The sequence below is a fragment of the Excalfactoria chinensis genome, chromosome 12 (assembly GCF_039878825.1).
Source record: "Excalfactoria chinensis isolate bCotChi1 chromosome 12, bCotChi1.hap2, whole genome shotgun sequence".
Taxonomy (NCBI): domain Eukaryota; kingdom Metazoa; phylum Chordata; class Aves; order Galliformes; family Phasianidae; genus Excalfactoria; species Excalfactoria chinensis.
In genome coordinates this window covers 8453586-8470219 of record NC_092836.1, presented here as the reverse complement: position 1 = coordinate 8470219, position 16634 = coordinate 8453586, and the positions used below count along the sequence as shown (strand labels likewise).

Sequence of the window (16634 nt, the reverse complement as noted above, 5' to 3'; positions counted from 1 at the left end):
GCTTTTCTGTGACAGATTTCAGCAGCTTTTTTCCATTTGGGAAGAATGTGGTCATAAAAATACGACGTGTCTCCTCTGACAGGACAGCAGTGCCACTGCTATTATCACCCGACAGCCCAAGCAGTGGCCTCGTGACCTCCTCCCCTGGCTTTTCTTGAGATGGAAACTCTTGGGCTACTCCCAGGAGACCAGGGACACTACATGACATACCTTCACCAGCAGCTGGGAAGGCTGAAGTTAAATCCCCCCGCCTGGCTGCCAGGGAAAACCACACAGCACTCTGAGAAGCGCAGCCCTGAGGACATCTATCACAGGGCTGCAGTTGCCCCATAGTGCAGCCTTAGCCCCACGTGGGGCCTCCCCACACCGCAGAGCTTATGGCCGTGCTTTTGTCTGCCTCCCCTCCCCAGCCCTGCGGGCAACACCACATCAGTGAAACGTTTTGAATTGCGGCCCAAGCTCCAGCAGGACTTTCAGCTCACACAGCGGGGCAGAAAGCAGCTGGTGATGGCTCAGTGCAGCCAAGGGCTTTGTTTGCTGGCTAGTCCTGTCCCTCAAAGACACCAGGAGCCACCGACCCACTGCCTGTGAAGAAAGGCCTCTGAGAGCCAGGAAGCTTCCAGGCAGCTGGTGACAAGGAGGCTCTGCAAATCTCAATAGCAGGCAGCTACCCCCCTAAGGCCTCTTCTGAGCCACAGAACCTCTGGAAGATGGTTGTCACCTTCTGCAGTCCTAGCAGGACTCGGTCTGGAGCCGTACCTTCTCCATCCGACAGGTAGTTGTACCAGAAGACAGCAGTGCCTTGCTGAGGTTTCACTCGCAAATTGCCCTTATCACAGTTTTTCCGAGTATCTCGCAGGTCAACATCATTCTGGATCAAAGACTGACCAAGACAACAACAGCAAACACACAGAAGGTGTCATAAAAGGGGCTGTGCTGTGCTGCTAGTGTCCTCCTGCCCTGTGCTGAGTCCCTTAATGCATTGCCAGACAGCATGCCTACAGTTATCTTAGTCTGAAGGAAAGTGCCCAGATTAAAGCAAGCAGAACCTGTGTCAGGACAGCAAGGTCCAAAGGCTGCCCCTCATGCATTGGAGTGGGGAACTGCCAAAGCCCTGCACCTCCTCCCTTGGCCTCTGAGTGAAATCACTCTGTGTGGAGCTTGGACTTCCCACACACCAGCTCAGAAGGCTCACATCTCCAAACCCCCCTTCTACAGTGAATACGGTCACAGTGGGACCCAGAACCCCTGTGAAGGACAGAGCCACTCACCATCTCTTCATACGTCCTATTATCAGCTATAGGAAAGACAGTTTCTCCTCCACCCGTCACATTGTTCAGGTAGAACAGGACTGTCACATACCTGCAGGACAGGACAGAGCAGTTGTCAGGGGACACAGCTGGAGCAGAAGGAGCTGCATGGGGCTGCCCATCCCCTGCCATATGTACAGCACAAGACAGCACCGGACATGCAATTTACATCATTTGATGTAAGCAGAGAGTTGCACCAAAGCAGCCCTTACCGGCACGAGGTCTCGAAGGGAGCGCTTTCGTTGGCAACCAGCTTGGTGTGGCTGCAGGCAGTCTCAGGGAAGACGGGGCCGCTGTCCATGTGGGCATGGTAGTGGCCCCCCTGGTCATAGCGCACGACCTGCAGGGGCTCACTGTGCTCCACAATCTCTGGGGGCAAGCGAGTCAGGCGCATTACCCTGGGGAGACAGCACAGCAGGTGAGGGGAAGACACCTTCACCAGGACAGCCGCTACTCCCAGGCACCAAATACATCCAGAGAAAGAGAACCCCCTTCCCCAAAAGACCGGAGAGACGGATGGGCTGCAGCAAGCATGCCAAGAGATAACTAGGTTCCTTACAGATCTGTCAGACCATCAGCATCAGCTCAGAAACTCCTCCTCAAGGTTAATAAAAAAAACAAAAACGAAGGGCGCATCTCCAGCAGGACTGCTCTCATGAAGACCTTGCTTGCTCAGAAAGATCCCTCCTGTGTGTGTCCCTGGTGCCTTCATGTGCCATCTCAGTGCTTCTCTGGTCTCCTGCACACCAGCTACAGACCTCGGGGACAGTTAGCAAAGCACAGGGCCCCTGCTGAGAGTGAACGAGAGACTAGCTCTAGGGATATTCTCATCACCTAACTCACCTTTCCCTGTTGCCTTTCAACAGCTTCCCCCCAGGGGGAGAGGGGCACAGAGGACTCTGGGTTTTTTCCACTGCTACATCTGAGCTCATCCCCAAGGCAAGCAGGTACCTCTTGAGACCTGCCAAAGAACATTCAGAGCTCTGGGAATTCCGAGGGGAACATGGCACCAAGGCAGGGTGGCAGAGCTCCTCCAGGCCCCACAAGATCCCACTGGGGATTACAGCCTCCTTCAGCACCATGCCTCCAGGTCCGCAGGGCCCTTCTAACACTGGCAAACCAAGGAGTGACGATGCCTGCGTGCGCCAGCGAACTGGCACAGAGAAAGTGGCAGCCACAGTCTGCTCTAATTAAGGCAATATGCGACCCCATTCTCCCTCTGGAATGTGCTGAAGAAAAGGAGTGGCCAAAAGCCGTTTTTCACCCTCGGGACAGATTTTCCCCACCCATGTCCTGGGCAAGGACCAGCACCACAAGAACGAAGAGTCTCCAGCCAATTATCTAAAACTCACCACAGCTAAGCCATGTGGCCTGCGAGCTGGGTTAACTCTTCCCAGTACCAAAACCAAGGCGAAGGGAAAGACAGGAGGTTCTCCCATCTGCTGGGACAGGCCCCGTGGTCATGAGCTCCGATGACCGAACTACCTCGGTGTGCTTGAGATAAAGTCGTGCTTATTATGAAGTTAGCTCTGAACAGCTACGACAGATCTCAGTGAAACGCATGAGTAACTCAAGCAATTGACAGTAACTACTGGCACCCAGACAGGGTTGGAAATGGGCAGTTTCTCCCAGTAAGCTCGTTTACTAATTAGAATGAATTATTTCATATAATGCCAAGTCTTCTTGGTTTTATAGGGCTGTTCCCAAAAGTGAATGGCTACGCTGAAAGGTTTGATTTTTCTTTTTCCTTTTCCAGGGGACAACACAAATCCTTGTTCTAACAAAAACCTCCTCTCCCCATTTAGTGACTGTGCTCATTGCTCTTCATACTCCAGACTTCCACACAATGAGGAAGCGTGAATATGAGCATGTCTGCATCTGCATCTCCCAGCACAGGTAGCCCACGTGCCCACACCCCCTCAGCCCTCACCTCTGCCGTATGGCTCTCATGACCTGGTGTGCACCCTCGCCCTGGTACAGCCACGTGTGCTGGCTGTTGCGCACCGCGTCACTCGTCTTCACTTTCTGGCTCCCGATGTACTTGTGGAAGTCACGGATGTTCAGTCTCTTGAACTCCTCCAAACTCAGCACACCTGTGGAAAAGAGCAGGAGCAGGCTGACCTGGGCACTCCACACACACGAGGCGATAGAGAACCTTCAGCTGCAGTGCAAGGTCTGAACCAGAACAGGCAAAACACAATCAACTTGCTACTTACATATTTAAATGGAGCAGAGGGGGACACCTCAGGCCACCTTCCTACAAGCCCTTGCAGGGCAATTTAAAAAAACAACCCCCCAAACAACAAGCAGTACATTCTTCTGCTTTTGTGCAATTCCAAAACACGAAAGAGACACACGACGCAGTACGATCCGGTGTAAATAGAAGGCAGAAAAGCAAAAGGTAAAAGGCAGTTTCTACTAGAACAGATATTTCTTGTTTGCACTCAGCTGAGCTCGGCAAGGGAGGGATTTTTGCCTCTGATAGTTTCAGAGAGATCCTTACCATTTGTTGTGTTCCCTTTCTGGAGAAGCAGGGAAGCAGCACATGCCCAGCAGCCAGCACACACCAGGGACAGCAAGAGGAGCTCAGGGAGGCAGCAAACACACTGCTGTTTGTGGGCAGGGGAAAGGCCCAGCCACCAGGGTCAGCCCAGGGCAGCTCCTCAGGTGCTGGTTGTTGTCAGCAGGTCACCCACGTCACTATGTCGCATGCCCCGCTCACATCTCCCGGTCCCCACTTCCCCTTATTTGACACGGTCTTTGATAACACGGTGCCACATCCAGGTCATGACCCGGTCCCTCAGTGGCACACACCGATGTGACAATGGAGGAAAGCAGCACTCTGGAAGCAAGGTCCTGCCAAAAGCACTTTAACAGGACTTTTCATTTGTAAACATCCAGAATGGTGGAAAAGCCATTGGCAACTCAGTCATATGCTCCCACCCCTGCCAAAAGTGTCACCAGCGTGGGTGCTTGGGGTGCTGTCCGGATATTTAGGCATTCGCATGGGTACTGCTTCATCTCCAAAGCAGCTCCTCTCTGGCACTCTCAATGCCAGGTCACTGGAAGAGAGCATGCAGAGCCTGTGCATTCACTTAATTTGATTAGGAAATGGAGAGTTGCTTAATTGAGGACACACTAATTAGAGCAGCAAAGGTTAGAGTGCATGTCCAGGTCAGAGGGAGACCAGGGTAAGGGGGGCGGGGGGGTGGCAGAAGTGGCTTCCTGTAATACAGAGAACAGGGCAGTGCCAGAGATGAAATCAGCATCAAAGACTGAACAAGGCCACCCCGTGCTGCACTCCCATGCCAGTGAAGCAGCTTCTCAGACACCTCTAGAAGTCCCTTTGAAAGCAGGAGGGAGCATGTTAAGAGCTGCAGCCCAAACAATGAGAGCTGCGTAGTCAGACCCAGCACAGCCTCTGAGATGTCTACACCAATTTTACTTTCTGCAGAGGTCTCTAAAGCAGTGTTATTTTCCTTGGAAGAATATCTAATACAACAGGCCTGAGCAGGGACGTGGCTTTTGCTTCTCCCTGCATGGCTGCGTGCAGCATCCCGTGCTGAGGACGTGGGGATTCCTGAGGAGCGGCTCTTACCATTCCCATCAGGGTCAGCCTTGACTGCAGTGTACATCTCTCGGATGTTCTCGGGGGTCATCCACCTGCCATTCCCAAGGCGGGTGTGAGTCAGCACCTGAAATTCAGAACCAGATTAACACCGGGCACAGGTTTCTAGTACTAATGCAACCCTCCCAGTTTCCTGCTTGAGGCCAGGCCGGCTTTTTTCCGCAGAGCATCAGTCAGCCAGGTGTCAGCATGTCTCTGCACACGGATTTGAGTGGAGATCATCTGGCAGCCACATCGTGTGGCTGATCTGCATTTCCATTTCCAGTTTAGGTGATGGCAAATGACTGCTGAAGATCAGTTAACCAGCCCTTAAGTGGAGGAGGCACAGCTCTCAGCAAGCTCTGACCTCCAAAGGAACGCCTGGGAAGCGACATCCTTCTACCTACCACAATGCACGTTGCTCCAAAGGAAAAGGCTGCTGAAGAGCTGTGGACAAGGTGCTCCGTATTCCCCTCCCAGATTTGTTACTGTGGGTGATTCTAAAGCCCTTTTGGCTGTGGGAAGGCACAGCCAGCTCTACAGCACAAACTCAGTGTGCTGGCACACCCACAAGAAGAAATGCACCCTACCTCTTTGAGCTGCAGCTGCCCATCCTGATTGTGGTCCAGCAGATTGAAGAAATCCATCTGGCTGATTTCTATCATTTCCATGGCTTCCTCGTAGTCATCCGTCGGTAGGATCTGGCTCTTCTGCAACCCCTTCAGCTGCGCCAGATGGATGATGAGTTTGCACTCCTCCTCTGTCAGGAAGTCTGGAATTTCTGCAGGAAAATGCAAGCAGTAACAGAGACTGAGCTGTTACATTAGGACAAATACTAACAACAGGCCACTGAAAAGAGAAAAATAGGGAAATTTTTAAACCTCCTTCCAAGTCAGAGGGCTGGGACAGTGAAATATATGCACCCTTCTATGCAAAGAGCTCTACAGCAGCACACACCTCACACGTGGGCTGCAGGAGATGGGTCTTTTTACAGCAGCCGCTCCTCAGTGTTTGGATCCTGGGGTCAAGCCCCTTATTTTCTTGCAGGTCACCACAATGGACAAAGGGGTGAACAAACACAGGCATATCACCACGTTTTATCACTTCAAAGGCTATATGTGGATCACAGTCTGGAACTGCTGCTTTACAGGAGGGGAAGCCAGAAGTCCTTACACAGGGGAGTGGGGATGGCCAGGGTTTCATGCTCCCTCTCATGCAGCAGAGCAGGAAGCACCTAGCAAATAAGCAAAGTCCTTTTGGGGGTACCTAGCACAATGCCCTACAGGGAAACTCAACTTCCTGACTTGTTCCCATTCATTCCCTTGAATGAAGGGAGAAGTACAGCCATCAGAGCAGAACAGGCTGAAGTGAACATAGCTGTGATGGGCTGGATTAGACGATTTTAAATGTCTTTTACAACGATTCTATAAGCACTTTCAGACACCAAGTCCTGCTCTCTAAACTGCAGCCCTGCAGGTGTGTGCTGAGGACACATCCGATCCCAGCTGCAGCAGCAAACCCTCAAAGGGGGAAAGAAAAAATAAAAGTTAATTACTTCCACGACCTTAAATCAACCCTATCAGCTCCGACTGTCAATAAGCAGTTGCCCTCTTAAGTGCATACCAGAAAACACGATGCTCCTGGGAAGCCCTGGGGATACAATGCAGCTGTATCCCTCTGAGGACACAATTTCTGCCACCAGCAGAACAATGTCCTTGTAACAGAGTGGGCTTTTGGGGCCAGAGCTTCCGCTGTCCCGAGCGTCACAGCCTCGCACCGAGTCAGAGCCAACCATACCCGCTGGCAAGCAACGGTCCCAGGATCTCCAGTTCCTCAAACTGGGCTCAAATAATGACGGCTTCTGGAATCTTAATTACGTGCTGGAGGAAGGACAATCCCTCTCTTCAGTGGTGGTAATGGGATTTTGTAACGAGGTAGAAATTGCATTAGCAGGAAGCGCTTTCCGCCAGGCAGGTTGCAAGGTGAGGGGCTTTCCAGCTAAGAGCTGGCAATCCGCAGTGCAAACAGCCTTCCTCCCCAGCTGCAAATTGGTTCCTGTGCCCACTGCTCTCCCAAACAGTTAAACTTGGGGCTGTGAGACCATCCTATCTCTCTGCCCGCTCAACAATGGTTCCAGCTAAACAAATGCCTCCTAATTGACTTTGAGCAACACTTGATTGCTTTCAGAAGAAAAAAAAAAAACAACAAAAGAGGAAAACATTGGGGTTTATGAAATAATGACTAATCCTGGAGCAAGAGAAAGGGGCTGGGTTGGAGCGCTGGTGTCAAACAGAGAGCCCCAAGACACAGGACCAAGGCATTCACCCCTCCCCAGCTGCCCTCATTTCCACACCTGCTGATCTAAGCCAAACCCCTGCTAAAATCCAAACAATCGGGGCCGCTGGCAAATGAAAATTGGAGCATTGTCTTCCCCAAGAGGGCTCTGAAAGGGCCGCACTTAATGAGGATGGATTGCCACGGAGGTGGCTCGCAGGCTATAAAAGGCGTTCTGCAGGCTGGAGCAGCTCAGTCCGGGTGCGCTGTGAGCCCGCTCCAAACACCATGAGGGCTGTGAGCACGGAGAAGGCGTCCCGCAGGCGGGGAGCCCCGTGGCTGCCAGGCCTGCTGCTGCGTCTGCTGCTGTGGGGCTGCGTGGGGGGGCGGGCCAGCTACCTGCGGAGGTCCTCCAGCTGCACCGCCATCCCGCGCAGCATGGCCCTGTGCTACGACATCGGCTACTCAGAGATGAGGATCCCCAACCTGCTGGAGCACGAGACCATGCCGGAGGTGATCCAGCAGTCCTCCAGCTGGCTGCCCTTGCTGGCCAGGGAGTGCCATCCAGACGCCAGGATTTTCCTCTGCTCCCTCTTTGCGCCCATCTGCTTGGACAGGTAAGACATTTGCATGAGTTCTTTCCGCGTTGCTCCCCGGCAGCGATGGCATTCGCCTCCTGAGAGAAAAGACGTGCAATCTGATCACAGCCACTTTCAGGCAGCGCAGCGAGGGGACACGGGATTACCCAGCAGGGACTCTCCCCACTTCTGAGGCAGAACTCAATTCCCGTCCAATTTCCAAAACAGCCTTTTGTTGCTTGTTTCCCTGCTTCCCCCCCAGGCTCATCTACCCCTGCCGCAGCCTGTGCGAGGCTGTCAAGAGGAGCTGTGCGCCCGTCATGGCTTGTTACGGCTATCCCTGGCCCGAAATCCTCAACTGCAACAAGTTCCCTGCAGACCACGAGCTGTGCATCGCTGCCATCTCCACAGATGAGAGCTCCTCCAGCAGGAGAAGTAAGGGCTTTTTTTCTCATGTTTTCCCACGTGTAATGCTGAATGCTCACAGGATGAGCCTGTGCCTTGCCTGTGTTCACAGGATGGCTTGGGTTGGATGGGACCTCAAGGATCATAAAGTTCCAGCCGAGCTCCTAGCGCTCCTGGCTTTAAGCTATACTTAAAGTGGAAATTCTAGTTTTTCTCTCTGGGAACTGCACTGTGACCAGAAAAGGAGCATAACGTTGGCTAAAGCTTGTTCCCTCAGCTCTGCTCATCACTACCCGGGTGCCCTCAGACAATAGTGGGGCTTGGGGCAGTGGGAGAAATCTACAAGACATGGGAGCTCACAGTGGCCTGTCCAGGAAGTGAGAAGCAATAGACATTTGTTAAGCAATGTCACTGCTGTGGCAACGTGCAGCAACGAACACAGCCTACACAAAGCACAGCCAGCAGTGCCTGCCTCACCGTGGGATGGGGAGCTTAACATTCCTATCCTGGGGCTGGATAGCTCAGGAGGAAGCACCATTTCGAAACTGCAAGCCACCACTCGCAGATGTCAAAACCATATGATGCCTTTTCCAGCAATGGGTGTTCTAACCAGATTTGTGTTGCAGCAGTGCCCAGAGCCAGCTGCAAGGACTGCGAGCTGGAAGAGGCCAGCACCACCAGGGAGATCCTGGACAACCTCTGTGCCAATGATTTCAGTAAGTACACCCACCTGCTGTCTCAGCAGCCAGCACGGCCTCCAGCAGTGAAGCTGTGACACGCACCAGGAGTGGCTTGGCCATAAGAACTGACCTGGAGGAGTCATGGCTTTTATAAGCAGATTCCAGAGATGATCAGTTCTCAGTGTACCTGTTCAGTAGCAGGACTTGCTGCCTGTGCCACTGCTCCTTAGAGGCACTCCTCCTGTGCCATGGTGCTGCTGTACCTTTTGCACTCATAAGAAAAGCGGGCTGAAAAGAACAGTGCTCAGTGCTGGAAGTGCTCAGCTCAGCTGAGAACCTTTCCATGATCACTGTAATGGCATGGGCTTGGATGGACTTGTCACCGCATTACAGGAGCAGCACAAAAACTCACGTTGGCTGTAAGCTGCCAAAAGCCATGATGTGTAAACAGAACTAACAGCTCTTTTTTTCCCCACTGCAGCAGTGAAAATCCGTATCCTCAGGAAGAACACGACCACAACCGTCTCAGACTTCGACCTGGATCCCTCCAGGGTGGAGGTGCTGAAGCACGGCCCGCTTCTCAGAACCGAAATCCCAGGCAGGCTGCAGCAGTGGCTGGATATAGATGCGACCTGCGCCCACAACATCATGAGAGGCACTCATGCAGGGGTCTTCGTCATCAGTGGAGATGTGCAGAGCGACAAAGTGGTGGTGAACAAGGCCTATGCCTGGCAGAAGAAGAACAGGAACCTGCACCAGGCTGTGAGGAGATGGAAACATCACCGCTGCCCTGAACAGGCCGGCAGGAAGGTCTGAGATCCTAATGCTAAGAAAAGGCTCCCTTCCCCACGGCTAGAAAACTCCTTCCCCTGGCAGTTGGTGTTTTGGAGGTGTACATTCAGTATCTTTAGGTGAATCAAAGCAGTCGTAGTCAGCAGGTAGGGCCTCACTACAGATCCCTGAGATCACTAAAACCCTTTTCCCGAGACAGAGCTTAGGGATGCAGACTTAACATATTCCTCTGGCAAGGTCCTGCAGATCCAGGACTCAGAGTGGATGGCTTTGTACAGCATCGGTGACTTGAAATCTGCAGGCGAGCACAGATTAGAAGAGACCGTTAATAACATGGGCATCTGCACAGGTGAAAGGAAAGAGCCCTTCTGGAGCACACAGCGGGCAGCTGGGGATTGCTGCTGGAGATAACTGGGAAGGACTGTTTTCTAACTGAAGGCATTCCGTTCGGGTCAGAACATTCTGGTAACTGTGCAACTACTGAGGATACCCCCAGAGGCTGAGAGAGGTGGCGACGACACCGAATGCCCTGCGGATCACTCTCACCCAAACACACACAGACCGCAGTCACTCTCAGAGATGAATAGAGCCACAGCCCTACATGAGCAGAAAGCAGAAAACAGCAAATCCCCAAGCGAGAAAATGAGTTGGGTTTCTACTGTCTAACAAAGCCCCGTCCACGGAAAGTTCTCTACACTGGATTAAACTTGAGAATGAAATAAATGACAGAAAAAAAAACCCAACCCCACCACACAGCTCTGGGGATAAATACGTTCTTCCCTGTGCTCAAAGACTGCAGCCTCAGTTGTGGAGAGAACCGCCAGCTTTGATGGAGACACATTGCCTCCCTGTGCTCATAAAGCACACCCACAACCCAGCCAAGACTGTCTCTTCAGATTGAATACGGGCTGAGATCAGCACTCACGGCACTCGCGCTGCCATTCAGCCGCGCTCTGACATTTGTGCAGCAATTACTTCTATTTCCCCGAGGCTCAGAAGAAAAACACAGAGAGATTTCCTATTTTTATGCCTCCCCGCCGCCTCGTCTCACAAAGTGCCGCCCGACCCGCAGGGCCTGCTGCCAGGTGGTCCCCACGACGGCAGCATCCTCTGAACAGACTGCGTTTGGAAAACACAACAAGTAAAAGCTCTGAAGGTTGAAAAAAAGGCTTTTGTCTGATATTTGTTTTCCATTAATGGGATTATTTGATTACTGGTGTTTCCCAACTAAGAAGCGCACAGATGGTCTGACTTACAAGCTTAGAATGATGTCTCATAACCAGAGGGGGGGATAAAAAAAATAAATAGGGCAGGGACTTGTTCAGAGCTCCATGAAATACACTCGGGTTCAATGCAGATGACTTACCCGCATTGAAAACGACAAACTGCGTGCTCCCTGCGGTGCCCAGCCCCACGCTGCAGAGCACAGAGCTCCCATTAAGCCATCATCCAGCTGCCCACAGCCCCACACCACCCTGCTTTGCTGAAGGCAAAGATCACGGCACAGCCACTTCTCCCTACACAGGCCCACAGCATTTCTTGTTCAGCAAAACCCCCTTCAGAATTTCAAGAGCCCTGCTAGTAACTTCTGGCTTTGCACCCTGTTAAATACACACCTCTGCCCAATTTAAACAACAGAGACGCAATAATTAGATTTTAAACCTGTTAATTTAGGTCAGAGCAGTTTGTGTAGATAGAGAAGTCTCTGGAATTCTTTTTAAGTCACAGTTGGCTCCTGGCGGGTCCATCTGGGAGATAAGAGCTGTCTTGCGAGTCAAGGTTTCTAAATTAGGGCTTCCCTATCAGAGGATAAAGGGGGGTGGGATCTGAAATGCTGCCTGCCCAGGGCTGTCCCCAGAACCAGCATCAGAAGGCACAGCGTGCCCCAGAAGCTGACAAAAGCACCTGAGTCATATCAGGGGCTGCAGGATGCCTATGGGTGCCCTCCTGGAGGCCAGCACCGGCCCAGCAGAGCAGCATTGATGGGACACAGAAGGTGACAACAGGAGCAGGAAAAACACTGCCCAGCCTGTGTCATGGGTCTGGCCACTGCATTGAGCAGTGTGAGTGCCAGGCCTGCATGTCACCTCAATGAACGTTAGATGCAGAACCAGCTAGAAATGAGCCATAAACACTGCATGTGTAGAAACGACAGAACAACTCTGTATATTTCTTACGGGTACTTACTGCGTTAAAGCAATTTAATAAGGAAATGCACTGACCTGTGCCCAGGTTTTCAGTCTGTATATTGATTCTGAATCAGAGAACAGCTCAGGTATTGGCAAAGCATCTCAAGGCCCCCAGCATCACCAGCTCAGAGCCAACAGGTCTGCTCTGCCTTTGCAGTAATACGAACTGTCACCAAACCGCTAGGTGTATTCCCAGCGGATTGCCACGGCAGGGGCTGCTCTCACCCCTGGGAGCATCGCAGCACCGCGGGGAAGGCTGCAAACCGTCAGAGCGGGGAACGCGGTGCAGCTGCGCCGCAGAGCGAACCCAGAGGAGGGCACAAGATGGTGGGCACCGGGCGGGCACCGCTCCCGTCCCCGCTCAGCGCCGCACCGTGTGCTCAGCGGTGGCAGACGCCGTTTATCACCCCGCACTCCCGCTGTCGGCACACGGAAGGGATGCGGACGCGCCCCCCGCCCGCGCCGAGCACTCACCGAAGAGCAGCGGTTTGAGGCTGAGGGTGCGCGCGGCGCGGGTCCGGCCGGGCCCCAGCTCCACCCGCTGCGTGTGGCCCACCTGCGGGGAGAGCGGCGGTGAGCTGGAGCCCGGCCCGCCCCGAGCCCCGTGCGCGGCCCCGCGGCCTTGCCTTGATGCCCTCGAGGCGCGGCAGGGCGCGGGCGGGCGGCGGAGGAGGCGGCGGAGGAGCCGCGGCGGAGGAGGCGGGGGTGCCGCTGCCGGTGTCGCCGGCGCTGAGGTGGACGAAGAGCAGCAGCCCCAGCACGTTGAGGACGTAGAGGTGAGCGAAGACCATGAGCACGAGGAAGTAGGGCCGCGAGCACACGGGCCGCGGGCGGCCTCCCGGCGGGCCGGGCAGCGGGGGGCTCTCCGCCCGTGCCGCCGCTGCCGCCGCCGCCATCGCGCCCCGGCCCGCCAGGCCCCGCGCGTCACCACGGCAACCGCGCGGCGTGCCGCGTCATCGCGTCGGGGGGCGTGGCCGACGCGCGCGTGGCGGGAAAGGGGCACGTGCGGCGCGTGGGGGGCGCGGCGTCTCCCACCCCAAGGAAGAGCCGGGACACGTCCCAAGTTAAAAAGTCACAATTTATTGCAAATAAACCAAGGGCGCGCGTCTGGCAACCGTCTCCCAGGCGGTTTCCGCCGCCCCTGCCCCTACCCGGTGCCTGCAAAGAGAAGCGAGGAGGAAAAGGATTCGCAGCCCTCCTGCAGCGCGTGGGGTTACACGGCCGCCCTCCTCCAACACTTTCCCACAATCTCAACCAGATCGGGGCAAGGACAGGAACTCCCAGAGCGAGTGCCTCGTTTAAAAATAAACTTCTGTTTTTCACCTGCTTAAAAAGTCTAAAATTTAGAGTGCAAGGTTATAGTACAGAAACCTCCTGCTGCCCCCGGCCCTGTGCTGGGACGGAGCAGCAGTCATGCAGTTTATGGTATCAGTAAAAAAGTTTTTGTTACAGTCTGGGAAGCCTGAGGACCATCAGAGGTGAGGCAGCCAATGCATAACACAAGCAAAGCTGAAATGAAGAGCGCCGGGTGCATGGATGGAGGGGTGGTGGGTGGGCAGGGAGAGACTAATGCGAAAAGGAAAGGAAAAAAAAAGAGCAAACATTCCACATCTGTAGCAGTGATGCATCAAAAGGAATTCTGTACCTCAGAATGAACGGCTCCTGAGCCACTAAGCACCTACGGTCACATAACCCTGCTCTTTGAATAGGGCTGCGTACCTGGTAGAGGGGGGAAAAAAACCTAGCCTTGTCTTTTGATATTGCAACTCCTGCTCTCCTTCCTGCTGTTAGCTTTCAAGTAGAATCACTTTACCTGAAGAGCCAACACTTCCTGTGCTCTGCAGGTTCTGTCCCGGAGTTCACAACTCTGCATGACAACAATACAGCCATCACCCTGCCTGGGCTGCAACGGCAACTAAGTCCTGTTGTTTTCCCAGGGAGCGTGGAAATGGGATTTGTGTGTGCAAACCAGAACAACCACCACCCCAAGAAAGGGTGTGATTCGTTTTGTCTTAAAGCAAATAGAACTGCTGACTTCAGAGATTCTGGAAGAATTAAAGGGCACTCAGTGCAACGTGTCACACCGTTCCTCAGCCAAGCATCTCAGCAGTCTGTTCAGCACATTTGGCCATAGCTACGTAGTCCAGTTTTTCTACAAACAAGGATTCATGGCAAAGCATTTTGTGGGGGCTAATGGAGAGGGAGGGAGGGAGAGCGCCAAAGAGGAGGTGGAGAGAGACAAAACCCCATTCTAGTATAGCTCAAAGCCTGGCAATTATATAAGGAAAGTGAGAGCTCTTCGGAATTAGTAAATACCAAGTATCTGTTCTGCAGAGAGATTGGGCGTTAAGCTTGTTACATTTAGACATCAAGAACACCAGCTTTTATCCTAGATTAGTACTTTGCAGGTCAAAATCTTCAAAGAACAGTTGAAACCTCAGCTCAACACATTACAAACTGCTCCATCTCCCTGAGTTATCCCTTGCCCTGTGTCCCTAATTTTGACAAGCATTTAGGAGGAGAGAAAGGTACATCTGACCAGTCTCTGGAACATATTCTGAGCAGGGCACAAAGTTGCTGCTGCTGGGAGCAGAGGAGGGAATGAATTCAGGAGGCAGTGGCTGGGGCAAGGACATATCTACCCCCATGGCTTCAGCCCAGATGAGAGCCAAAATAGCCCAGAGCAGAAACGTAAGGTGCCATGGCTGCAGAGACCTCATACAGGTTTTGCTTCTGTTCCTATCCCTGCTCCACTGCCAGCAGCTCTTTGGGAGCACATTTCTGAGGATACATCCTACAGCAGGGAAGGGAGGGAGGAAAGATCAGGCCTCTCAGATGGAAAATTTCCACTGCGAGCAAGCATGGCCACAGGATTAGCTTTGACGGCAGCTATTCTCTTAAACCAAGCATCTCTTGTTCCAATCCATCTGCCCAATTATACATGCTGCAAAAACTTGGCTCACACATCTCAGGTACATGAAAAAGGCTCCAATAGCAGTTAGCTTATTTGGACATGCAGAAATTTAGTACTTTTCCCCCTTCAGTTTAATCTTTGTCAAGTGAAATTGTATGAAAACAACAGAGTATACAGGGACGCATCAAGGGTTACGCTTCCATGTACAGCATGGAAGAGAATTCCATGAGTCCCCCACAGAAGTGATTTCCTCAAATCAAGACACTCCAGCTTCACCTTCACTGGCTGCGTACAGCGTGTTCCTGGTGCAGGTGACATACATGCTTGTGAAATCTTAACACGTGGCCCGCTTCCTACAGCGAACAGGCAAGCATCAGCATTTAAGTAACCTTTTTCATGTTAACCCCTACTAAGATGAACTAGGTTTTCATATTTTTATTTTAGTGTATATTTTACATTAGAAAAAAAAAATGTTAATAAAAAAAGCTCCACATGCTCCTAACAATCAATTTTCTGATAAGTTCCCACCAGTACTGGTACTAATATACAAATAAATTAATTTTGCATGTTAATTTTCTGCCTGGCTTGGTGCAGGCTCTGCACAATCAGTGCATCTGTATTCTAGTGCCTGTCCAACATGTGCCAGGGAGTGTGTAGTACATAATAGTTGCTCCTCGTAAAGTAGCAGAGTTTAGTTTCACATCGATTAATGGGATCAAATTTTCTCAACCATGTCACCCAGCAGGCACAAATATTATTGACCGGATTGCATGGCACTGTTATGACATGGATTGTTTCACTCTGAAAAAGCCCCAAGCCTTGATTAACATCTGCACGCTACTATTCCCTCATCACTCACTTTGGCAATACGACACCCTCCCCACAAAAACAAGTAAAGCAAAAAATCTATATGGAAGACCTAAAATTTATCAAATGCAGAATCTGACCTGACTTAGTGATAACCTGCTCTCTTCCCTACAATTCCTCTGCTTGTTTTTGTTTGTGTAGCAAGATTTTGCACAGCTGATATTCAAGAAGAGATGCCACGTCTAATTGGAATAAGTCACAGACACTGCTGGTACTGCCAGATCAGATACAGCAGCAGCCATTCTTAGCACCAGCCACTCTCCTCATGCAATGCCAATGCTACAGTGTCCTGGTTAAAGGAGCATCAAGAAATCTACATGAGTTATTTTGTAACCTCCTTCAGGGCTTAGGAGGATTTTTGGTTCAGAGGAAGGAAGGAGGAGAGAGGGAAAAGCCCATTAAATTTACAAGCAGATTAAGGAAAAACACTCCACTGCCAATTTATTTTTAAAAAGGGTTGTGTGTTATTCTAAGGTTTGTCTGTATAATTGTACAACCGTTGAAAATTACATAAATTGTATTGATCTAATACTATTAACAGCCATTCAGAGAAAAACTCCCTCCCCTTCTGAAACCATTGAGGGCAGGAGGGAAACGTCCCAGGAAATATGCCAATCTGAACTCTGGCCTCTAGCATGGCGGAAACAAACAGAAAGATAAGAGAACAAACTGGACTAAGATGTGATGTTTGCATGTGTCTGACTTGCAAGGGGAGGGGTGGCTCTGTCCTTGGCCGTGTTCTCCCAGAGGCAGTGCCTGCTTATCCTGGTGAAGCTGCCATCACTTCACTTGCTGCTCTCACCCCTGCACTTTGTCATTTTCTCCTCTTTTATGTGTCATGGAAGTCTTTCAGCAGGGTCCTCCGTCTCTGCTCTGCTATGTGCATCTGATTCTCTAAGTCCTGGTAAAACACAAGGCAGAAATAGTTAGCGTGAGATCCCCAGAGATGAGTTAATAATTTGAGAATCACCAACCTTCATACTTCAGATATGCTCTGAATCACAAGACTGCAGACCTC

The 16634-nt window shown here is 51.9% G+C and overlaps 4 protein-coding genes across 4 annotated transcripts in view; 1 reads left to right on the top strand and 3 right to left on the bottom strand.

The window, feature by feature from the left end:
- Positions 1-12751, bottom strand: part of P4HTM (prolyl 4-hydroxylase, transmembrane) — a 13401-nt gene extending 650 nt beyond the window's left edge. The window contains exons 1-8 of the mRNA XM_072347094.1: positions 12462-12751; positions 12310-12391; positions 5508-5698; positions 4909-5005; positions 3241-3403; positions 1523-1708; positions 1272-1362; positions 760-883 (exon numbers count right to left, since the gene is read on the bottom strand). Coding sequence (XP_072203195.1) covers positions 760-883; positions 1272-1362; positions 1523-1708; positions 3241-3403; positions 4909-5005; positions 5508-5698; positions 12310-12391; positions 12462-12731 — 1204 coding nt within the window. The 5' untranslated portion in view covers positions 12732-12751. The remainder of the gene's footprint in view (positions 1-759; positions 884-1271; positions 1363-1522; positions 1709-3240; positions 3404-4908; positions 5006-5507; positions 5699-12309; positions 12392-12461) is intronic.
- Positions 1-14537, bottom strand: part of NDUFAF3 (NADH:ubiquinone oxidoreductase complex assembly factor 3) — a 27462-nt gene extending 12925 nt beyond the window's left edge. Inside the window, exon 1 of the mRNA XM_072347002.1 lies at positions 14534-14537. The gene's annotated coding sequence lies outside the window, so the exon portion shown is untranslated. The remainder of the gene's footprint in view (positions 1-14533) is intronic.
- On the top strand, positions 7452-10806 carry LOC140257864 (secreted frizzled-related protein 5-like). The gene is made up of 4 exons (XM_072347528.1): positions 7452-7808; positions 8032-8204; positions 8804-8890; positions 9336-10806. The coding sequence occupies exons 1-4, from the start codon at positions 7480-7482 to the stop codon at positions 9668-9670; spliced, it is 924 nt and encodes a 307-aa protein (XP_072203629.1). The 5' UTR covers positions 7452-7479; the 3' UTR covers positions 9671-10806.
- The window catches only part of ARIH2 (ariadne RBR E3 ubiquitin protein ligase 2), a 31301-nt gene continuing 27561 nt past the window's right edge, over positions 12895-16634 (bottom strand). The window contains exon 15 of the mRNA XM_072346999.1: positions 12895-16517. Coding sequence (XP_072203100.1) covers positions 16446-16517 — 72 coding nt within the window. The 3' untranslated portion in view covers positions 12895-16445. The remainder of the gene's footprint in view (positions 16518-16634) is intronic.

Excerpts from the sequence above, each read along its gene's own strand:
- LOC140257864 (XM_072347528.1), top strand. The coding sequence starts at position 7,480 with ATGAGGGCTGTGAGCACGGAGAAGGCGTCCCGCAGGCGGGGAGCCCCG. Across the intron at positions 8,205-8,803 it reads GAGCTCCTCCAGCAGGAGAA|TGCCCAGAGCCAGCTGCAAG; the intron begins GTAAGGGCTTTT and ends GTGTTGCAGCAG. Across the intron at positions 8,891-9,335 it reads CCTCTGTGCCAATGATTTCA|CAGTGAAAATCCGTATCCTC; the intron begins GTAAGTACACCC and ends TCCCCACTGCAG.